This window comes from Siniperca chuatsi, linkage group LG8 (assembly GCF_020085105.1).
Source record: "Siniperca chuatsi isolate FFG_IHB_CAS linkage group LG8, ASM2008510v1, whole genome shotgun sequence".
Taxonomy (NCBI): domain Eukaryota; kingdom Metazoa; phylum Chordata; class Actinopteri; order Centrarchiformes; family Sinipercidae; genus Siniperca; species Siniperca chuatsi.
In genome coordinates this window covers 2,916,978-2,941,802 of record NC_058049.1, presented here as the reverse complement: position 1 = coordinate 2,941,802, position 24,825 = coordinate 2,916,978, and the positions used below count along the sequence as shown (strand labels likewise).

General features: G+C 38.1%; 1 protein-coding gene and 1 long non-coding RNA gene across 2 annotated transcripts; one reads left to right on the top strand and one right to left on the bottom strand.

The window, feature by feature from the left end:
- The first annotated feature begins 465 nt into the window (after nucleotides 1-465).
- slc25a48 (solute carrier family 25 member 48) lies at nucleotides 466-16,393 on the top strand. The gene is made up of 7 exons (XM_044205601.1): nucleotides 466-791; nucleotides 3,296-3,339; nucleotides 5,086-5,157; nucleotides 7,478-7,730; nucleotides 9,168-9,455; nucleotides 11,174-11,307; nucleotides 14,054-16,393. Exons 1-7 carry the CDS (start codon nucleotides 737-739, stop codon nucleotides 14,156-14,158), a joined length of 951 nt encoding a protein of 316 aa, XP_044061536.1. The 5' UTR covers nucleotides 466-736; the 3' UTR covers nucleotides 14,159-16,393.
- On the bottom strand, nucleotides 14,060-24,632 carry LOC122880454. The gene is made up of 5 exons (XR_006378939.1): nucleotides 24,358-24,632; nucleotides 19,719-19,788; nucleotides 16,986-17,101; nucleotides 15,171-15,240; nucleotides 14,060-14,154 (listed from the first exon to the last, which is right to left on the bottom strand). It is a non-coding gene; the product is annotated as an uncharacterized LOC122880454 (long non-coding RNA).
- Nucleotides 24,633-24,825: the final 193 nt, after the last annotated feature.

The window sequence follows — 24,825 nt, the reverse complement described above, 5'->3', positions numbered from 1 at the left end:
AAGTCATTCAATTCAATTTTATTTCTGTAGTTCAGTTCATAACAGAAGTTATCTCACTGAATGAATGTTTTTAAATTGTTTGGTTTAAAAAAATTATAAAAATATTAATTTAATTTATTTAGGTTTTTTTTATTGTAAACAGAAACTAAAATGATTTTTATTATGATGATGTTAAATTCTATGTCAGTATTGTGGGCATGACAATTGTTGTAAATATGACAAACCTAATAGAGATGCAGTATGTCTATACATGTTGTAGAAATATTACATTTACATCATAAGAGGTGTCTAAGAGCTTTATAGTGACTTCCATAGACAGAATGTAAAACATCAGCGTGAGGCCCAGGCTGTCAGTGAGTGCAGGTTTACAGTAGAGTCTCTATTTCTGCTCAGCTGTCCTCCTCATGGCTCATTTCCATGACGGTGTCTCTATAGGCTGTGTGGCTTTGGAGAGCCCACACCTGATTGGCCAAGAGAGATTCTCGCAGATTCAAACTTTCTTCTGATTGGTTGCTCGTGCCAACCTGTTGTGCAGCCTTCTTATCGAAGCACACACTCTGCAAGATCTCTTTTTCTTTTCTCAGAAACGGATCTGCCCGCTACATTATCAATACGAGCCGAAGCTTAGTTGTTTCCCACGTCACTGCAGCTGAGAATATATGCAGAGTCTTTATTCGCTGACTGATGAAAGGCAGTCGGCTGAAGTTTGGACGCGCAGAGCAGCTCTGAGTTGAAGATGCAGACCTCAAAGAACTTTCGCTTGGATGATTTTATCGCAGGATGGATCGGCGGTGAGTGATTTATTTCCAGGCTTTTATTCAATGAGAGGCTGTCTGTTACCCAGGTTCAGTGGATCAGTGTGGGGGTGGGGGGGGGGGCGGTGAGTCCATCCACTCAATGGCTTCTCATTACTGCATTGTTTGGATTAAATCAGCTTTGCATGGAGGACTACACAGGTTCAGAAACAGACACAAGCTGCTATTTTCGTAGAATTAAACCCGTTTTGTAGGAAAACTACTGCAGCCCCCAATGCATCCACATCCAGTGTCAATAATGGAGGGTCTGCAGAGAAATCTACCAACCCCCTCCTTGCCAACACTAATAAACACTCTCACCTTCCGTGTTTTACCTCAGAACTAAGATAAAGCCAGTAGTTGAACGCGTTATGCCCTCCATACACACTGCCAGAGACTGTCACTGCAGAAGTGATTATGTAAAATTAAATTCTACTGAGAAAACACCTTTTAAGTGGAATACATGCTGCCCGCTAGGGGCGCTGTTGCTGCATCATTTTAGTTGCATAAACAAAAAAGTAGGCCTCTGATACCCCTGCTGAGATAATGTTGTGCTGTTTATTCATACAAGTCAAGACAGCTGCAGATCATTTAAATTCAATTTCTTAAATTAAAGAGTTTAAACACGAGTAATTGATAAAACAGAGTTGATAAAAATGAGTCGAAAGAAGCAGTGACTGAGAAACATCAGGCTTCAAGTGTTGCACCGGTCCTATAAAATGATGCCAAAAACACACAAAAAATCCATGGAGCTTAACTGAAAGAAAATCTGGTCCAAATAGACACAAATGCAAAATTCATTCAATTGTTTTCTCAGTAGAAAACTCAGTCTGAATTCATAAAAAGGGCTAAACTCTGCCCTTTCATGTGTTGTTGGGGCGGCAACAAAAGGTGAAAGCAACAACCAAACAGGCCATTTAAATGCATTCTCTCATCGTCTTTCAGTGAATAAATAACAGTCGCAGTTGAGTTAAAGCGTCTTTTATTTTGCTGTAGACCCCCAGGGACCCTGGTAGACCCCCGGACACTAGTTTGACTGAGGGACAACTCCAAGTCACCTGTATTTAAACTTTAGTCTGGGGGGCCACATCTCATTATAGTTTTATCTTGTAACTGAGACTTTTGAGTTTTGGACTGCTTCATTAAATCCACACAAACACATCAGTTCAAGAAAATACCACAAAATAGCAATGTCAGAAGATAATGTTGTATTAAATCCATAAGAAATCTCTTGATGGATGCCATGATGTGCGTTAAAGTGATGATGAGCTCCACAGAAACAGTATGTTGTTGCTGTGGAAATATTATAGGAATGCTTTACTGATTTCTTGTGACATTACTGAACATTAGGAAGCCTTTAGAAACGTAAGGAAACCTCATTTATAAACAATTTGAAATGTCTTAAAAAAAATGTTGCCTTGTTAAGTTAAAGTTGGACGACACACCGGACGCCTCAAACAAAGCACAGTTGGATTGTTGTGTTTGAAAATGCTTTAAAAATTCTTAACATGTCGCGAGGTTGAAGTACAGCCGTGTGCGCAGCAGGGAGGAGTGTTAAAGCAGCAATTCAAAATGAAGCTCCCTTTTTTCTTCAATCTGTGCTTCAGTTCTGTCTTTCATAACTTTCCAGCCAGGCAAAGTGTGTTGGCGGAGCAGGCACTTCACGTACTGCATGTCAGTAGGTTTTGAAATGTGCGCTATCAAAGCACAATATCAACAGAAATGCTGTATGTGTAAGTGATGCATAGACAGTCCTAAACACATTCATGGTCTATCAAAACAGTGAAGTCTAGTTGCCACACAGCAAACCCGGGTCCAGGTAGCACCGGTTGTTAACTGTTCTACCAGACAAGATACTGTAGGCCATGTGTAGTGTGCCGTGTGTGCTTGATGGGTATTTGGAGTGATGCACACACACAATGCACAGAGAGCAGTGGGAACAGGGGGTTAATCAGGGCACAATGACTTATTCTTGCCCCAGGGCCCCATGATGGCAGCCCAGTTTGACCAGTCTCTTGCTGCTTTGCCCCCTGAAGGGCTCTAAAGAAGTTTATCTCAACAGGGAACAAAAAACTCAAATTTACTGAGAGATGTTTCAGTACATCTCTCTCTCTCTCTCTTTCTCTGTGTTTTTAGCTATTTAGTTGAAGTAAAGTCGAATGGCATAAAGTGCAACACAAACCAAAAGCCCGCTTCATAGAAGAAAAATTAAAACTAAACTTAGTATAAGATATGAAGTGGTTTAATCGGAACTACGGGTTTTGGGTGAATGACATTCAGTTACATCATTTTGTTTATCTATAGAAGGAATAAAAAGTGTCAGAAATAATCAAAATAAATGAGAAATTCACTGTCCTTGATCAACATTTGTAGCCGAGTTCGACTTTTCCTCTTCACCAACAGTTTCATGGTAACAGTGTTCTCTTTTTTTCTTCTTCTGGTATTTTGTGCATTCATTTTCTTTTTTCTTCTGTCTGTTTTTCTTTGTCTTTTGGCTGCAGGAGCTTCCAGTGTGGTTGTGGGCCATCCACTGGACACAGTGAAGGTATTTAAAGCTGGAATGCGGGACTTTTACATATAAACGAACGTCTGTTTCATTCAAGCCCTTGTCAAACAAGTTCACACAATGCTGATTAAGCCTGTCACCGGCAGGTAAATCCCTCTGTATTTGGCAGTATGCCGGAGTTTTTAAATCTGGTGTCTGTGGTGACATTCCCACGCTGGGGCACCGGTGGTGATGCGTTTTTTGTCAACCAGCAACGATTGGTTTGCCAGAGCCGAAGGGGAGAGCAACCGTAGCGACGGAGTAGGCTACAGCAACTAGGAGTAAAACCTAAGACGCGTCCAAGAAAAGTTTCTGATGCTCCAGATAAAAAAGAAACTCGGGCTGGGACTTTCCAGGGCTTTGAGTGTTACGTAATACGTCAAGCAAGACTCCAGATGTTTACATGCACTTTGTGGCACATTTGGATTTATTTGTTGTTACTAAAGAGCAATCAAGGCTAATTAGCACTTTTTTATGAGTAGAACTTTGTTTACTATCATAGAAAAGGTTTCAGTCGTAGTCATCTGGACACTGTTTACAGAATCAAGACGTTTCGGCTCCCATCCGGAAGTCATTCTCAATTGTGAAGAAATTGGACGGGAACTGGAAATTTAAGCTACTCTGTGTTACATAAGCCCTGCAAATGCACGGCGCTCTAAAAGCATCTAAAAGCTACAAACCACACATTTGAAGACAGCGAGGTGAAGATTCTAAGTAGAGAGAAGAGTTGGTTTGAACGGGGCGTCAAGGAATCTCAGACCACCATTTCTGTTCAAAGAGGGGTTCTCTTTTTTAACAAAAATGGCGGTCTGAGATTCAATCTGCCCAAAGTCTATCAGAGTGTATTATCACCTTGGTCACACCAATCAGATGCTAATCAGGTACTTAACAGTGATGAAGTAGATGCAGCCAGAAAACATTAGGCCTGATTACTGATTACTGGGCCATCTTGGAAACTATTAGGTCAGTTTCAGGTGAAACTAGCTAATTAACAGATACTCAGGCAGACTCCTTCCTGAGGGCGGGGCTTATGTAACACAGAGTAGCTTAAATTTCTAATTCCCGTCCCATTTCTTCACAATTGAGAATGACTTCCGGATGGGAGCCGAAACGTCTTGATTCTGAAAACAGCGTCCAGATGACTACGACTGAAACCTTTTCTACGATAGAACGCTCCTGGACGAATGAGGGACTTACACCGTCTCATCCATGTAGTGGTGTACAGCCATTTTTTGATACAGAAAAGAAGACAAATCCACATTGAAAATACTAAATGTTGTACGTAGCAGTTTTGGCTCCATTTGGTAGTTTGGGTCAGTATTTGAATTTTTCTTAAAAGCATCTTCTGTCTCCTTCTAAGTCTGGTCTATAAAGAGCTAAAGGCCTGTCCCCATTCCAGGTTAGCTTCTGTTCTGCTAGCTTTCGAATCTCAATGTCATTTGCAGGCATTCTTAGCCACATGCTAACAAAATAATGATTGTTTAGGTAAAAAAGGTGCTCAAATGTTACAGTTCAGTACAATAGTAGATAATTATCTTAGAAGTTTGGACAGAAAAACCCAGGAACACGTTTCAGTCTTTAGAGAGCGAGAAATGAAAGTAAACTATCTGTAATACATAAGAAGACACCGGTTGATGCTAATGGAACTGATGCTAAGAAAAAAATGGACAAGACTTAGGCTTTCTGTACTATTCTTTTTTTTTTTTTTTAGCATTTTGTAATGAAAGTGCTGTTTCTCTCCTCCAGACGCGGCTCCAGGCCGGGAAAGGCTACAAGAACACTCTGCACTGCGTCCTCACCATCTACAGGAAGGAAACGGTAAATCCAAACTTCTTAAACCTGTCTGTCTCCATCCACTGTGGTGGTGTTGTGAATACTGTGTGAATGGTTTTAAGATGTCCCCCTTTTTCGTCCGAATGCTTTGCACATTGCTATTTGATGGTAAAGACAGAAAGATAAGAAATAAAAAATTCAAAAAGATTTGTTAGACTTGGATTTTAACAAATGTGGGTACTTTATTTTTCTAAAGATTATACATTGGCATTTTCACCTTTATTTGAAGGCAGACAGGACACAAGGGGAGAGAGGGGGGTATTAACTTTCAGCTACTTTATTTTACTATTGGAATTACACTCAAAACTGAACTCAAATCAGATGCTGAAATGCAAAATGGAATTTTTAATTTATAACCATTACAGTGTCTGGTCAAAAATGCTTTGCTTTACTCAGATCAGCATTTTACACTTTTTTTAAAATTCTTTTTTGAGTTTGGTTTGTGAGGAGTCAAGATGATGTGTGACTTGCGTTGTACTCTAAGCTTAAATAAACATGTAGTTCTCCAACAGGGAAGCCAACTTTTGACCAGTCTTTCTCAGTAACAACAATGACTCAGTGTAGTGAGAGCAGTCTGAAGATTCATACATGTACTTCACACCTCTACCATTCATACAAATGGTAGGTGCGAAGTGGTCAGTCGACTTCTTTTCAGCTGCAGGAAGACAAACAAATAGACACACAGCGGGCAGCAGTTAAAAGTTCCTCCATTACAACACACATACTAAGTTTTTATCAGTGACACATTCTTTGGGTGAAGCAAACATAAAACTCAAAATCATTGTCAGACATTTTTACATTTAAAAAACTAGAAAAAAACCCAGCACTTACACAATTTATACAATACGTTTTAGTCCTATACACAAAATATTACTGATAGCTGATGTTATACATTACATCTATAGCCCCTTTCAGACATGCACCTTGTTAAATATATAAAATAGCAATTTTAAAAAGAAGTCGACAGTTTTGTAATTACAAATTAATTGTAATACATTATATTTAACTCAATCTAACATTGTAGTTGTTGGTTGCCTGTTTCTATAGCTCCCATTTGATTAAGCTTAAACGCACAGTATGTCATTTCTGCTGTTAGGGGTCTCTCCCATCAAAACAATAACAAAAGACATAGTTTGATGACGTTGTGAAGTAGCATGGGATCATGGGAGTTGTTGTCTTCATTGTTAAACAACCGCCATTGACGATGAAAATCTATCTGACGTGACTCAGGCAGAAATCATGTTCACGGACGAGGTAATGTATTAAAGGTTTATTCACGTTACGTTTAGACCCGTTCGCCGGCTTCCTTCCTCACTCTCTGACGTATCATCTGGTGTTTCCTGTGTTTTCCCTGAAGTTATATCGACTAGAGGGGGTAAAGGGGATATGACACCATTGACAGGTGACCAAATGAAACGCACTGTTTCCTTGAATAAAACGGATTACCGATTTCTCTGGGTTTGAACATTGTTGGAAACATTTGGGATACTGGTGCTCTGAACTCCCAGTCTGGGCAGACTCAGCAAGCAATAGAACCACCAGCTGCATGGCTATCTGAGCTAACTAGCTAACAGCAGCTACAGTTAGCAATCACTCAGTTGATATGCTGCCCCCTATTTGTTTGGAGTATGAATTTGACAGATGGACAGTTCTTACATATTGTACCTTCTTAAAATGATGATCAAGGATAGTAGATCACCAAAGCCTGATCATTTGTGCAATAAGAATTATTACAGCTACATATTTCCAGCAAAAAGAAAATGATTGATTGAGTTTTGTAGAGAATTGTACTACAGGCCTGATTCAACCTACATGTAGTTGAACCTAAGAAAAGTGTCCATGCCATCTGTTCACTGTGACAGTGTGGTATGCATCCTTGTGGTTTGCACAGTAACTTTTGGTCACTTTTGACTGCTGCAAACATGTTAGTTTGACCCCTACACTCCCTGCCAGAAACCACAGGTCTGGTTTCCTCAGTGGTCAGATGATTTGTTCAGGCAGTGGACAGCTGTATTTAAGTTTCAACATGTCTCCAACCTCCCCCCTGCTAAGAGGCAGTACTTTCCATGAAGACTCAAAATATTTGGCTTGGCAAGCCCCCCACCCCACCCCACCCCACATTTTTCATTCTGTGCATTGTTAGTACAGGCCAATATAATCTGAGTATACTTTTTCATTTAAAATTTGTACTGTGGGTTTTTACTTGCTTTCACCACTTGAAAATGTCTCTCGTTTTTTTTTTTTTTGGATCAGTAATCGCTTACAGTAAATATTCTCCTTCCTTTCTTGTCTTTCTGTTTCTCAGGTCATGGGGTTCTTTAAAGGCATGTCTTTTCCGCTGGCCAGTATCACATTCTACAACTCAGTGGTGTTTGGCTTTTTCAATAACACACAGAGACTTATAAGCAAGTGTCGCTATGGTGACGTGCGGCATCCCTGCAGCATGCTGGACCTGACTGTGGCCAGCATGCTGACTGGACTGGTGTCAGTGGGCCTGGGAGCCCCGGTGGATCTGGTCAAGATCAGACTGCAAATGCAGACGCAGACGGTTCTGGCAGGTAAATCAGGGTCCGTTTGTTTTGGCTTGGGATTGTTGTTTTTCCCTCCTTAGGAAGCAGAAAGAGCAACAACAATTTATTCCAAAGCTACAAAGATAAGACTGGAGTTGGTTTTTAAAAAAAACAAACATTTTCTTTGGTTTTCTGGCACATAATCAACATAGTTGCAGATAAACAATAGTCTACGCCTGTGCAGACCCAACTTGTCCCAGCCTGCCGCAAATGGTTTTAATATGTCCAGTTTTCTAAAACTTAAAAGAAGAAGAAAAATTGAATATGAAAAATACATTAAATAAGGATCGCATCATGGAGGGACAATCTGTGCCCTGTGTGAAGAAACAGACTTGATGGGTCATGTCCTGTCGTCATCTTCAGTAAGCCAGTCACTGTACCCTTCAAACTGTCAGTCTTCATGAAGCAGTTCGTGGTCGTCAAATAGCCGAATGTCATTATGACACTACAACCCAGTGCTGAGAAGAGACCGAGCAAATATCGCTCTGTTACAAAAAAAACAAACTGTGACACAACTCAATTTGGAAACATTTCTACCTTATCGCACTCTTTACTTTGAGAGCAGAAAGTTCTGGTCGCTTGACATTAAACTTATTCTGAAAACAATAATCCACCCAGAATATTATCTCTTAAGTATCAAACACTGAAACCCTGTTGTTTTGAAATGTAGCTGTTAAAGGTTAGCAGTGTCCTCCTGCTGTGGTCCCCTTGGAATTACTTCAAGTTTCTTGGCGTTTAGTACATACTTTGGTATTTGGATCATACTGACATTACAGATGGATAGTAGGAAAGTCAATTATGCTGCAGGAATGGTTTTAAAAGTTCTACGGACACCTTTGAAACCTACCTTTCTAACCCTCTATAACAAGGGTGTTTATAGTGTCTGTTGAGCTCACACTCTTCACACCTGTCATCATGTGATAACTCACATTTGTTTCATTGACTTCCTCAAAGAATATTTTGCCTTTTTAATAGATCCAGATTCTTTTATGATGTTGAAGTGCCAGAAAGTTTCTGGCAACAGTTTGAATGTCCCTTTAGCAGACTCTTCTGTGATTAATATATCTGAATTGTTCTGATTAGTTAAACCTGATACTTACTACACGATTGTGTACAGAGCAATAAGATAACTACAATAAAAATGTTATTAAAAACTCATTTTACTGTAACTGTCAACCACAGTGAATGTGTCCTGATAATCCCAGGAAATATCAACAATGTCCCAACATTTTTAATAAGTAGAGCTCTGCATTAACACTGGCAGGATTGCTGGTTCCACCCCCAATGCACAGTAGGTCAATGGGTACTGCAAGGTACTCAGAGGTGAGCCGCTACTGTTTCTACAACAACAGTAGCAGGAAATAAAGTATACTGCTCATCAATTTATCACTGCATGGTCAATCACATTTAATTCCTTTTCAACAGAGAACTTGCACCTTGCCGGCAATGTATCGAATGGCACCAACATCCCTCTGCGCTCTGTCGACATCCCCAACCAGAGACTCTACCGAGGTCCCATCCACTGCATCAGCAGCATCCTGCAGACCGAGGGCCTGCAGGGCCTGTACAGGGGGGCCGGGGCCATGATCCTGAGGGACGTTCCTGGATACATGCTCTACTTCATCCCTTACACCATGTTCTGCGACCTGCTGAAGCCAGACGCCACATCAAGCCCTCATCCTTGTTCCATCTGGCTGGCTGGAGGACTAGCAGGTAAATGTCGCAATGTGCAGATTTTTTAATTAGCATAACAAAGCTAAACATTTAGGATCAATAACATTTATGGAAGTATAGCAGTCATTGGTTACCTAAGCTTATTTGAAAGATAATAAAAGCAAAAACACACAATGCTAAGTCTAACTCTGAATACACTAAACTACAGAACAAAAGTGTGTGTGTGTGATCCAAGATGGCTGCTTTGGTCAAAATGGAAGAAATGGACAAAGAAAGTTAATTCAAAATGGCCATAAGGCCATGTATGTTAAAGAGTGTGGCTCTGTAAAAGGGCCAAATTGAGGTGGATGTGTGAACTGTGTAGGATAAACGTTACCAGGTTAGAAAGAGGATAGTTGCATACAAGACCCTGTGTCTGTGTGAACATCACGAACATCACTTAACATGTGGCTACCAACAGTGAAAACACATCACAACAATAACACTCACGAACCAAATAAACACATATACATTCACAGAAGTAACACAGTCCTGTGCTTACCCACGTACACTGTTAAGCTATGCGAAGCTATGTAATGCCCACTTATAGGTTCAGTGGTTACGTTACCAGTCCATAAAGGAAGTCGCTTCACTTATTATCTGGCGGGTCCATCGGATCAGCCAGGCAGGGAAGAATGTCTGTTCCGATTTATAGAAAAGTCCTTACTGTGCAGTAATTTCCTTAGTTGCTTCTTAAAGTTAGCCGGCAGGCTTTTTGTAATAGCTGTTGGCGTTAAACTTTGTTGCAGAAATTGTATGTAGGTCCTCATGTCGCTGCGGTAAGAGAGAGAGTTCAGTTGCTGTGTCTGCTCCAAGCAGATGGCAGCTGGTGGTGGTGATGGCAGCTGCTGCTGAGCAGCAGCTCTGTAGATGAAGCCGGGTGAAAGAGAAAGAACATCACGGGTCACAGGTCAGATTGATCAATGGATTGTGGACTGCTAAATTCAGTGGCTCTCAGGATTGTGGGATGTTGAGTTCAAGGGCTCTCCTTTGTTTACAATACAAAAGACAAAAGAGCATGTCGTTTCCTAATAGTCAGTTAAAGTACCACGAATGAATGAATTTCAATGGTGGAGTGCCAGTGGTCCCAACACATGGTTTCCTCTTGTTGTTTCCACTTTACTACTGGTACTTTTCCACTTGGTCAGCTGTGTGAATGAATATGACTTGACAGGTCTTATGAGACGTAACTGAATGCATCATTAGTTGCATTAGTCGGTTAGACTGTCTCATATGTGGAGTTGGAGCAGGTTCAGCTGATCCTTCAGATCCTTGGAAGGATCTACCTTTGCGGGCAACGTCCTTCGAAGGATCTATACCCTGAATTGTGATTACACTGTGTTTGATTCAAAGTTAGAAGTTCCCCGTTGAAATTTCCATTCTTTGCCTTCTGTGTGTACCTGTGGTCCTGCTTAGAAAAAAATGTAAACATGAACAAGCAAATTACGCTAATGCCAAATTTCATTATATCTACCATATTATAGTACACAATATATTTCAGTAGCTTAATTTTGTTTGTTGAATCATTTCTGTGTTTGCTAGCTGGAAGTTAACATTTGTAGTTTTCCTTGTTTGATGCCATAAAATGTGATTTTTCTGAATGGCTTGGAATTCAGCATTAAGTTGCTGCTGGGAATTGAACCCGTAACCAAGGCAGTGTTTGTGCCTTTTGTCACATGTTGACAGCAGTAGCTAAAGGTTGTTCTTCTCTACTCCAGGGTCCATTTCCTGGGTCACGGCCACGCCAGCGGATGTGGTGAAGAGTCGAATGCAGGCCGACGCTCAGCTGCAGAGGAAGTACAGGGGAATATTACACTGCATCATCCACAGCTACAAAACAGAGGGAGCTCAGGTGAGCGTTTGGTTTATATTACATTACAGCAGGAATGATACAACCCTAATGTTTATTACAAACAATATATATTTATTTGACAGCTGGTGGGTGAGTGCAAGCTACTGTTAGAGCATTATATTATGCTTAGTTTTATTCTCAAGTGCAGAAAAGTTACAGCAGCGTGTATGTACAGAAAGTGCAACAGCAAAAAGCCTCAATAAGGAAGCACGTTTTGTAAAAATAAAACTTTAAGTTTCTGATAGACATAAAAAAAAAGTGAATTCTAAAAAAAGCTCTTGATACATTTGATAGCAATTAACGTCATATTTGACAATTTGGTTAAATCATTAATTCATTTAAAATCTAGAATCACTTCCAACATATCTGCAGGTCTTTATAATGTTAAATTCTTAAATTAGACATATTAAAGCCTCAAAGTGCTGTAATTTCTTAAAGACTGTGATTATTTTTATATCCAGCCAGGAGCACGAGGTGTCTGCAAAGTTTTATAGCGGAAGTGAGCCACCTCGCCTGAAGCAGAAATGTAGTTTATCAAAAAGATATGATTAGGTAAAGTTAGCTTTATTGTTGATACAATATACCAACCATCGTCCTCATATTGGAAAACCCTGCAGCACTACATGTTTGTTCTTTATACTGCTCAGTTATAGTTCCAGACCCTTTTATTAGCTTATTTACCTGGAAAGGTAAACGGTGCCACGCTTGATTAATTGTTAAACTGGCCATAAATCTTATCCCAGCTTGCAAATAAAAATTCTAAAGTCTAAAACATGCCTCTTAAAATCAGCAGATAACCTTGAGTTCAATTCTGTCTTTTAGATACTTTTAAATACAACATTAAGCACCATTACCCAGCCAGGCTTACTGTACTAGCTGTTGTAAATGAAACAGATGGTTTAATCGTTTAGAGGTGAAACCCCAGAACACAGTGTAACAGTCAAGCCGAGTTCTCAGAACTTGATTCCCTGAAGTGCACTGGACCACGTGATTCTGTCAGTGAATGAAAGCTCAGCATCCAGGCGAGCCTCTTTTTGTAAAGATCATGTTCTAACATCTACATATACAGTATAAACAAACTTCTGACTACCTCTGATCAGAGTAAATGAAGATCAGATGGAAAAATATAGGTTACATTATAATGAAATACAGACAAAAGATGCAGCTGTCATCCAAAATTATGACATGCTTTTGATGGATCAGCAGAAATAAGTAAGTGATGCAGATTTGTCAAAGGTTACAAAATGTAGACAAACTACCCAGACGTCCAACATGGAAAAGCGTCAGTAACCCTGTTTTGGCAAACAGTTAGAAAGTGGACTGCTCTTGAAATCTGATGTTCACAGATCATTGAGTCAGGTTATTACAGGACAGTCCCCCAAAGCAAAATAACCTTCAACACTGTGTGTGTGTGTTAAACAGTGAGACTATCTTGAGTCAATGCTCCTGTTTAATCATACAGGCCTGGAGTAAAGTAATTAATACATAAACAATTTTTCATTAGGATTTTATTTAAGGTGAAATTCAAGAAGATATGAACACAACAATCAAGATAATTAACATGACATGGATGAACAAAAGTAAGCAGCACTGTTGAGTTGCAGAGCAAAAACAAGATGCATAAAATAACAAAACTGATTTACAAGCAACTAAAGTTATAAATAGGTAAAACTCGCAAGAATAATTTTGATTTACAATCCCCTTTTGTTGGTCAAGAAGCCAGAAATACTCATTTACTAGTTTTCAGTGGTAGCCGGACTAATGTTCACAACCTATAGATAAAACTTGAAAATGAGATTAACAGCATAAAATAGGAAATGTTGATGAAATCTGATACATTAAATTAACAGTTGTAGTCCTCTTAATTTTACAGTTTTCACAAGCTACTTGCTGCCAATGCATGTTATCCAAGTATTGAAAGTTGATGAAAATATTAATATGAAATGCATTCAAGTTCAACTCAGCGACTCTCCTGCATTTGATGTGGTCTTATTGAATTGCAAAAACGCAGCACAGTTGCAGTCGTAGAGCTGTGTTACAGTGTAATGCTTCTTTTCCATCACAAACAATACAGAGTACAGACACCGGTCTGCAGAGAGCACATTAACCAGACAACAGCCTCAAGTTTTATTTAGCTGTTACAAGAGCCGGAATAATTAGTCCATCAATCGAATAGTCGAGCGAAAGAAAATTAATTGGCAACTAATTTGATGACTGCAGGCTTTCAAGTATGAGAATTTGCTGCTTTTCTTTGTCTTACATTATAGTAAACTGAATATTGTGGGGTTTGGACTGTTGCTCGTACAAAAACAAGACAGTCGATGACATCACCTTGCACTAAAGATATTGTGGTGCACATGTTTTACTGTTTAATTGTTAGTTGCAGCCCTAGCTGTTGCAGAATTAACGTTAATCTGCCACCATGATATTTGACTTAACCGGTGAAAGTGACTAATAGCTGGCAAAAATGAGAAGCTTGCCAACATTACCTGAATGTCTTCTACATTGATATTTTCTAATTAAAAAGAGGGATGGGAGATAAAAGGTTCAAAATGGCACCAGACTAAGAAATCTCTTATCGTTTTCTTTTTGTTTAAGTGCAAAACATACATTTTTAGAAAGCAGCAGATTAATGTTACTGCCAAACCCTCTTGTTTTGTTTTTCAAAAGAAGTTTCTCCATAAGCTGTTTGTTTCAATAAGTAAAGTTAAGAATGCAGTTTTATGACCTACATCTTTGTGTGCAGGTTTTCGTCCGTGGAGCGTCAGTCAACGCCATTCGAGGCTTCCCGATGAGCGCCACCATGTTCCTGACCTACGAACTCTCCCTACAGTTCTTCAGGGGTCTCTAAAACAAAGGAAACATGTTGGTGGTAAAAGGAATCACACTCACTTTCTTTGGCAAATGAGCACACGGCAAACAGTTTATTTGAGACAAGACATTGGTAGCAGTTTATAGTAGCTACGAGTCAGCTGCTTTTGAGCTGATGCTAACTTACATTGAACACACCAGAACCTTTGAATGCTTCGCTATGTGATGAAATATTTTAGCTCTGAGATATACACACTGACCTTCTTGTCACACAACAATTGCTTGATCAGTTATGTTTTAAACTAGTACTTTTTTTTGGGAGGATGTCCTGTTAAATAATAAGAATTAGGATACCAAAGTCATCCATGTGTTTGTTCCTGGACAGAGCCTCCGCTGCAGTGCTGCGCACTTATCTAGTGTGTTAAGGTACTGCAGGTTTAATGCTAAAACTTCAGATAGTTGACATCTGCAACAACAGAAGTCTACAGAAAGAGGGGGATTTGAGTCCTAGACTGGACTCAAACCAGGTGTGTCTCATTAACTGTGGTCTCAGACTGCAGGATGCCCCTTTCATAGCATGTTTAATGCTAACATCTTACCAATCGCTGCTTTGTGACAGTTAATTTAACCATGTGCTGAGAGATGGTTGCTAACTAGCATTAAATCAGACGTGAGAAAACAGAATATTTAATTTCATTGTCTGTGATTTTGCTATCATAAGACAATATTTCTCTGTACTTGAATTTGTACATGTACAGCTAATTTTAAAAGACATGAAGTCCTGGATAGAAACTATACCTGCCCCTCTAGTATCTCTGGGTGTTTGATTATTAAAACAACTGAATGAGATCTATAAAGTAACGTTAATGGTGGTGCCTGCAGCATAAGCATCTTCTGTTAGTTGTAATATAACAGTAGTTGCCAAATAAATCCTGGCATAGCTTTCTTATGCTAATATTTTAGCATTTGCTAACAGGAGACATATAGATGATTTTGGTTTCAACGTTCTCATTATTTAATGGATGAGTCGAGTATTTCTGATGCAAATTTACCAAGAACTCTGTGTGTTCCTCTCAAGGTAGTTTTGGGGAAATCCGGTTGTCAGTTTGGGATCAGTCTGTCCTGTAACACAAATAATGATAATTTCCACGAGTTTTGTTAAAAGTAAAGTTCTGTGTAACCCTGAGACAAAGAAGTACATGATAATACTGTGGTGTTACACAGTATCAAACAGTTAGAACTGATTTTCAGGTCGAAAGCGCTCTAGACATTTAGGTTAAAACCAGAAAGGTGGATGTTTTTTGGTTAGGTTATACACAACCATTATTTTAACATGTAATATGGACCCTCCTCCACACCTTTTTTAAATATAGACATTTAAATTCTTCAATTCAATACAATTATATTTATCCATGTAATGGAAACTGCAAAAGTTTTAACCAAATTTGGCTTTGTTTTAACTGAGACGTCTTGTGACCTGAAAATCACCAAATCAATGCTTTTGGTCATCATGTGGTCTTTGTAGAGTCATTTATCAGTAAGAAGGGAGCTGAATGCTTTTATAAAGGATGTGGACTTTTCAATACAACTGAGTCTAAATGTTACATTTTTATTGCTTTCAGTCTCAGTCAGCTTTCAGCATTGATTTTGTTGTTTCAGATTTGTTTTTATTTAGTTTGTTTGTTTGATCATGATCAAAATGAGCAAATTTAAATGATTTGACATTACACACAATACGTGCGTTGACACATTTCACTTTTAGGCTTTTTTTTTTTTTTTTTAAACAAATTCAAAATTAGGTGAGTTTGCACTGCTCATATGTTGTATTGAAAAGTATTGAGGTGTTGAAAGTGACACATTCATGACTAACATGAATTGTTCCATGCACATGGACTGTATGTGCATTTCATGTTACTGTCCGCTTGTACATTTGTGTGTTTCTTATATTAAGAAAAGTTAATTTTAACTTCACGTTAATCTTCTTCCTATAATACATGAATTGAATTAATGCAGCATAAATGTAGAATCATTATCAGTTACATTTACAGCTAATGATGCACAAAAGAAGTTTTATTCTGAAATGAGATAACCCGAGACATCTTCTGTGAAAAAATCATTACTTTTAACACATTTTTCATTAACATTTAAACTATGTTCAGACTTGCCTGGGCCAGAAAGTTGTGGGTTTTAAGATGTAAACCAACATTTTCTTCACAAAATGTATATTTCTCATTTTGGAGTGAATATATATATATATATATATATATATATATATATATATATATATATATATATATATATATATATATATATATATATATATATATATATATATATATATATATATATATATATAATATATATATATATATATATATATATATATATATATATATATATATATAAAAAATATATAATATATCTTTGCCTGCCTAATAGTTGTATTTTAAATATATTATGTAAATACTTTAATATGTAAATATGTTAACTTCTGTTCCAGATGGTGGGGAGCCAGAAGTGTCTTATTGTAAATAAATAAAGATTTTAAACCCATCTGTGGCCCTGCTGCGTCTCTGAATCTGCTCTTGTCAGAATACTGTACGACTCATGTGACAGCATGTCATGTGTTAACCGCTGCATAAAGATAATGAGTTGTTACCAGATAAACACTTGATGTTTACACATGTTGCATGAAAATCAACTCCTGTTAACTCATGTAACTGAGCTTGGGGGGATAATTCGGGCGTCAATAGAAATGCAGCCTGACGTTGGCCCTCTGCCTGCAGACTGCTGATAAGAGTCTGAAGCTCTGAGGTCACTGTCCTAACTACAGTAAACTGAACGCTCTGTTTGTTGTGTACTTTCACCTGCCTGTGATATTACATGATGTCCACTAGATGACAGCGTTTCACAACGCAAAGCTCACAGTTCTGTTTCTATGCATTCAAGCTGGTTGTCCACTGGAGTTCAGTATCCAAGAAAACTGCAAAAAAAAAAAACATAACAGGTATCAGTAATAAGACTTTATATTGCACTTTTTAAAATTTACCTTCATTAGTTGATTACACTTGTTCACTAAATTTAATATTATTGGTATTAATTTTGTAGAAAATCTGCAGTCTGATTTAAAAACGGAGAAAAAGTTTCTCTACAGCTCACCAATGACAGGATAAGTTACGCAATACAAGGCAGCAGAACAATATTAGCACAACACTATTGGTCAATCAGACAAAGACTCACCAAAGTAAAATCCTAAACAGCCCCATTCCCTCCAACAACAAATCTCCTTTGGGAGATTGGACAATGTTGAGACAATATACATTTGTCAGCCATCACAGGCTTTGCCATACCGTTTATACCAAGATGTCTATCCCTTTATCCCTGCGTTAGACCATTATGGACAATGTTGTTGAGTACTTTGGTTGTCATTTGCCGAATTAACCAAAAAGATACATGCCTGTCTGGTTATTTTAACCATTAAGATTTCTCAATTGTTTTTCCAGATAATGGACTATATTTCCATAATATACATTTGTATATTGATATTTTATATTATTTGTATAATAAATACAACATGACATAATTTTACTTACATTGCCCTCTCCTAACCTTCACTTAACAACTTATCAACTAATGGGCACTTAATGAAATATTATCAACAAAGTGACAGAGTTCAACAACAAAAAGTCTATGAGCTTTACCAAAACTGTATTCTCCTTATGTTTTTTTTCTATATAACCAATACAATCACACAAATGTCCTCACTTATACAGATACATCTGACAACACTGGTAATGTGTCACAAGTGTTTTTTGTCCACATTAACGTTGTTGCATAGTTTAAGTGTTTGCCACTATAGAAAATGCTTTCTTTTTTTTTTTTTTTTTTTATAAACCTTTCTTCCCTTTTTAGATTAAGAGTGGTTTTCTGACAAAGTTGTGCAATACTCTTATCCAGAATTCAAAAATTGTTTGGCCCACATCTGAGCCACATACTTTGGTTTCTTCCAGCCAAAAAATAGGCCTTCATCCTTAGCCAAAATATGTCCTTTAGGATTGACCAATTCCTCATTTTTTAGACTCCAATATACTCTAAATTGGTAATTTTGAAAAATTATGAAAGAATGCATAAAGCAATGGTTCTCAAACTGGGGGGCATAGAGTCACTGCAGAGTGGGTGTGGATGACCAGGGGAAAAATATGGAGTGGAACTAAACTGAATGAATGTGATTTATGTAGGGAAATAAAAAAACAAAACATAATTTCTTTTATTTCAAATCAAATTCAACTTGGCTCTCTCTAATATTGTTAATGACTGATAAGAATTCAATTGGTTTACATTTGGTGGGGGGGGGGCATGAACTTTTTTCACCTTCTGAAGGGGGCAGAAAACGTGTGAGAACCACTGGCATAAAGGGTGACCAAGCTGCAACAGCTCGTTACATACAGTAGGTGGCACAGATGTACCGGTATGTTGATGTATTCAATTTGCTATATAAAACTATACTGATTTAAATTTTAGTAGAATACTGTTACAGGTTACATACTACAGAAATCTCCAACTTATCAAGTCTGTTGACTCCTAAAAGCCTTATTTAGTAACATTATTTCAGCTTTTTTGAGTACAAATCAACTTGTATAAAGACTTCAAAAAATCAAGTATCATTTTTCTTAATTCTAGCCTCAAGTTACTGACAAGATACAACATGTAGAAGATGTATCTGCATTTTATCCTGCCTGCAACTCACAGCTGTAATTTTTTGTGTACACTTAAAATCACTGCCTTGTCTTCCCTCCTCCGTCATCCGTCAATCTCCTCTGTTCTCCCTCTGTCACCCCCCTCCAGATCCCCTCCATCCACTTCTGTTTCTTTCCTCCCTTTCCTCTTTCCTGCCTTCATTTTCAGTTCAAATGTCTGTGATTTTCCCTCCTGGCTGTGTCCCAGTGCAGCTGAGGGTCCCACCCCTGCACGCAAAATACAGGGACCGACGCGGAAACACAGTCTGACCCACACCCATCATCTGTCTACATCCTACACGCGATGGCTCCACGTGTTGACTGATGGCTTCAGTTTAAACGTGGGTATGGATGCAGCAAAAACCTTGTTAGTTGTCTTGTTAGTCAATACAAATACTTTTAAAATTTAAGTTTAAAACGAGGAAACTGCAAATTTCAGCATTTTCAAACAGTGCTTTCCTTGTGTTTATCTAAAGATGACCCATCTGTCCAGCACTTTGGTCAACAGCAAGATATCTATGGTCCGCAGACGATGACTTTGGTGACCTCAGACCTCTAATCTAACACCACCATCAGATCAGAATCACTACCACAAAAGCCATACTATGAAATTTACTTAATATATTTCACCCCAGAGGATGAATCTTTTCCAGTTTGGACACTACACAGCATTTCCTCCAGCACCACTATAGGTCTAATTGCAACTTTTACTCAGATATCTGAAACTAATTTCTATTAAATTTGCTTTGGATATTCATGGTCCCCAGAGGAGGTGGCCTAGTGATTTCGATGACCCTCAATGCTTATGTTAGCACCACTATCACGTTAAAACTCCCAAATGTAATGGACAGAGTATTATATTACCTTTTACATGATGGTCAGTCCGTTGTGGTCAGCCTTCCGCCAGCGTCACCCTCAGGACAAAAAGTTAACCCTGAAAATAAGACACAGTATTTCATAATCTAATAGACAGGTTTCAATGAAATTTTCTAAGTTTAATCATGCGCCCCAGAGGATATACCCCTTTCCATTTTTAAGACCTTATGACCTTGCTTGGCTTTCAAGTACAGCAAAACCCTCAGTTGTGGGATGTAATGAACATTGTAGCCATCAGGGCTGCTAGTAGACTTTGACTTTTTTTCTATTTAACAATAGAGAGCGCAATTACAGCAGTCAGTCAGTTCCAAGCCAAAACTAAACCCAGGAACTCCGAGCCTCTGCACATTGCGAGAAATAATGCTAAGTGAAGCACCAAGCTACGCTTTATTAGGGCTGAAACAATTAGTCAATTGACTAATCAACAGAAACATAATCAACTACAATTGATGATTTGATCGCTTACTCGTCTAGTTTATTTATCAAATTCCAAACCTTTTCTGGTTCCAGCTTCTATTTTATGCTATTGTAAATATAATTTATTTGTGTTTTGGACTGTCTGACGGGTGGGGGGTTTTTTTTGTGTGTGTTATTAAAAAAAACTATTTTCTGACATTTTAAAACTACATATTATCGAAGAAATTATTGACAGTCAATAATGAAATTATGATGTGAGTGCACAAAACAACAATGTAGATTTAAAGAAAAAAGGCATTTTCTGCAGCCTATATATATGAAGTCATAACAGATTCCTCGTATAAACTGATCTCTGAATCTAGATAGATCGATAGATAGATAGATAGATAATCAAAATGACAGTTACTGATGCCTTTAGTTTCATGTTTGGATGCACAAGCTGCAACGTCATTGTGCTTACAGGCTGTGAGTCTGTTATACTGTGTGAGATTTCATGAAAATCTGAATGTTATTGTGTACATGCTACAAGGCCAATGTGAAAAAAAGTGTCCATTGCTATCTCTATGACTAATGATTAATTTGACAATTCTGTGCTGAACCTTGTATTGTCCAAACGAACAGCTTTTCATTCAGCTTACCTTGCATTTCACATTGTATAGAACAAACAAACAAAAATATGAAAAATCTGTTTATTTTGTTGCTTTGAGCAGAAATAATGGAAATATAATTAGGCCTACACCTATTCCAAGATACAGTGTATATGCCTGCCTTCAGGATTGAGAAAGATTGAAAGAATACACACAAACATGCATACACATACACACACAGTATTATACAACCTCTGTCGTTGGCATTTACAGTGATTCCGTTAAATGTGAGCTGAAATAAACCGCTAATCTCTCTCTCTCTCCCTCCACATGTAAATGTCTTGTGTTGAGTTTTCCTCAGGAGACAGAAAAACAGTAAACCACATCTCCGCTGTCTGTCATTTAAAGCCCCTTAACGAGAAAAGTCTGTTGGTCTCTGGAAATTACAAACAGCCCACACACACACACACACACTAATCTGTCACTGAGTCTTTCATTCAGGATTAACAAGACTGTAACAAAGCAAATCACCGCTGGTAATTCATCAGTTACTAAAAAATGACTAAGGCAGCAGCGGCAGGCGACTGTTTGTACCGGACAGTGTGAGTGTATGCCGATGTAGTGAGTGTGAAGCAGGGTGTCACTGAAAAAGACTAATCAAGGCTCATATGAATAATCAGCCTTTTAAGCACTAATCTTTCAGACATTACTCCACAGACATGATTTCTAAAAATGTATGGAAAGGTGGATCAAAGTTGTGACTCTTTACTTATGAGAAGATTACACTGAGAACATTGTATTTTACATTGCTACAAACAACAATGTAATAAAATGAAGGTTGGCAGATAACTTGCCTAATGGAGGTGCAACAATATGTCGTTTGAAAAATCAAACAGGACATTTTGCACATCACCGTTGTTCTGAAATAAAACTTGGAATGATGATGCATTCTGGCTTCTTTTACACTTGGTGCTATTGGTGCAAACCATAGACTGTATAAAACATGGAAGCAGTGTCCGTGACCTCACCCATAGGTTTCAAAAGAGCCATTGTAATAATCTGCAGATTAATCGACAATGGCAATAGCTGCAGCTTTGCTTGGACGGTAATGAATCCTGGGTTTCGTGGGATGCATTCTGGCTACTTTTGCACTTGATGCTATAAGGGAAAGTTGGCAAATGTTGTTGAAGTTATCTTCGAATATCATTTGAAAACTATTTTTGCATAACAAAATATGTTTTGGGGAAACATAATGCCAACTTTTGAATTTTTCTTCAACATATCAGTAACTATATTCATTATTGTCTGCAAAATGTTTGCAGCCATATTTTTTAAGTGGATATTTCTGTATTTTCTGTGGGTGGTAAATACATTATATTTAAATTCTGGTTCAGGCAATCAGAACCACTTAATTACTCCCAGCGAAAGATGGTGAATAAATAATAAAAAGTGTCAACGCTGACTTATATTATGAGGCACGATATGGCAGCTGAAGCAGTTATCCATTTTGTTTTTCAGTTAATATACTGTGTATAGTTTATATGTCTGTCTGGTCTAGTATTATAAAAAAGCTAAATCTTTAAGATTTGCCGTGGGTGAGCCTCCTCATACTCTGCTACTGTGAAATACTGATCTGCTTGTCAACTTGCACCATTACGATGAGTGAAGTCTGTTCAACACAGAGCCAGAACTTTGTCAGGCACAAGGTTCCCACCATTCCTCATGCACTGAGATCAACAACAGAAGCCCATCAATGTCACACTTTGCTAGCTTTTGGGCAACGGCTTATTCAAATGAGCAACAGGCTTCTACAACAACTCTGCCAACAGTTACCGCTCACTGCTGTACAAGAGTTACAGATTTCAGTTTCAACTAAAATAATTATTGTATATGTTTTCCCCCAACAAACAGAGGCAAACTTTAACTCATTTATATTGTGAAATTGATTTTATCTGCCCATTTTATCTATTTTTCTACTATAAAAATGTCCTGCTTGTTTATATTAAAAAACAATTATCATAATCAGAGTGTTTGGAACATACTGAGCCTACAGATAGACAGAGAAGTGATTATGCAGCACGGATGGTTTGAGAAGTTTCAAAAGACAGTTTGTTTGTTTATTCAGCAGGGACAATGCACAATACATGTATTGTGCCAGATATAGCTAAAGGCTCATTTTCCTCTGTAGTCCCTGGGCGGAGGCCACTAGTGATGCGCAGGTTACAGAGATAAGATCAGTTGTAGGAAATCAAAACCTACACTATGTAAAAAAAAAAAAAAAAAAACAGACCAAAAAAAAAAAAAACAATGCGAAAAACTAAGAAACAAAACAAAAAATAACAACCACCTTGAATCAAACAGAAGAACAATACTAAATTCACACTGGGGAGCACCCCATAAGCAATCCCAACACCATTAAAAAACAGACAGTTCACCAGTACAAGAAATGACCAACTAAACACTCAGTGATACTGGTTTTCACCAGGAAACTGGTTTGCAGTAGGAATCTGCTGAATCCAAGCTGACCACGTCATATGTCCTCCCTAAAAAAGGAGCAAGCTACAACTTTTCAGAGCCACCTGTCAGATCTACAGGGGATGAGTGTTAAACACTCAAATCATTGGTTTTTGGTGAAATATTCCTTTAAACAGGTGCAACAGACTGTATACTGTAAACAGTGACTTAATTGCGCATACAGGTGCAGAGTAGCGAGTGGTGACCAAAACCAGAAATACACATAGCTTTAATAGTATTGTTATGATGAGTATTGCTACTATGAGGCCCTGCATGTCTGCGATAGTGTAAAATACATTATCAACCCCTAACATATGCACAAACACACACTGAACATCTGAGGGTTTTTTTGTGGGATTAGTAAACGTTTGTTGGCCATGCCTTTGGTGATTAATACATTCACTAGGAGCTTTATTAATACCCTCGAACATGCATAGCAAACTATTTAATTATAGAAGTGATTTCTTTAATTAAATTCAGTCACTGAGGGACAGTTTCCTTAATGTGCTTCAAGAACAAGTTTAATTATTTGTAATTATGTACATAGGGTTTTCTTCCTTCAAAAAAAACTTAAGTAAGAGCACAAGTATTTCTCCATATTAAACTAACCCAACTGTATCCTAATGTAATACTTTTACATATTATGTAATTATAGAGATGAATGAATGACAAATCACATTAAATTAAATTAAAATACAGATATTAACATTGATGTACAACTTGAACAAGATGGACAAAACTACTATTATACAGGACAAAAGTTCTTCTGACAGCCAGTTGAGACTGAAATTTTCATAGCATCCCACAATATGAATATTTACATTATATCGAGATGTTTCTTGTGTAGAAATACGTGAGTTTTGGTGGCAGAGGAAAAAGTCTTGTGGTCACTAGGCTTCATCCTCGGAGCACCATAGTAGTAGGTTTTTTGGGGGAGGCATTGAAAACTATCTCACCTGACAATTTCATAGAAATCATTACACCTCAGTTAACCCTACCAAGTGTCCTTAAACATATGAGAGAAAAAATAAATAATAAATCACATGAACGGTCAGTAAATCAATATCTTCACAAAACAATAACATAAACCAGCTTTGTTAGCTTCTTACCTCACGTAGCTAGTCAGTATTAACTGCAGTTTAGCCGGCTCCAGGGGACGAACGGCCATAGCTGTTTGACGGTGGCTTTCAGTAGATGGTGACTCGGCTCTGTGAGAAGGAAAATCTACGGTAAACAAACTTTTGGCATGTTCTCATGGGTCCGCAAGCTAATCCTTCCGTGGATGTATTGAGTCCGACTTCTACCACAGGTGAATGCGCGCCATTTTGTTTTGAATCTCCATTGCGAAGTGAGAGAAGCGCATCCGGGTACTTTGCCCCCTGCGTCAAGCCCACGCCCCCTTTTGACTGGCGGTAAATGCAAATTCCGAGGTCTTTATTAAATTAAATAGCATAAAATAAGAATACTGCGAAACAGAAACACGTATGACTGGTAAAGGCACACTGACCTCAGGATAAATTAATGTTAATCTGTGTGAAGAATGATAATAGGAAATTTGGTTGTAATTTTGAGTCAAA

Bases quoted from the DNA above. Each gene is read 5' to 3' on its own strand.
- slc25a48 (XM_044205601.1), top strand. From the start codon at position 737: ATGCAGACCTCAAAGAACTTTCGCTTGGATGATTTTATCGCAGGATGG. The intron at 3,340-5,085 runs GTATTTAAAGCT...TCTCTCCTCCAG, and splicing joins ATCCACTGGACACAGTGAAG to ACGCGGCTCCAGGCCGGGAA. The intron at 11,308-14,053 runs GTGAGCGTTTGG...CTTTGTGTGCAG, and splicing joins ACAAAACAGAGGGAGCTCAG to GTTTTCGTCCGTGGAGCGTC.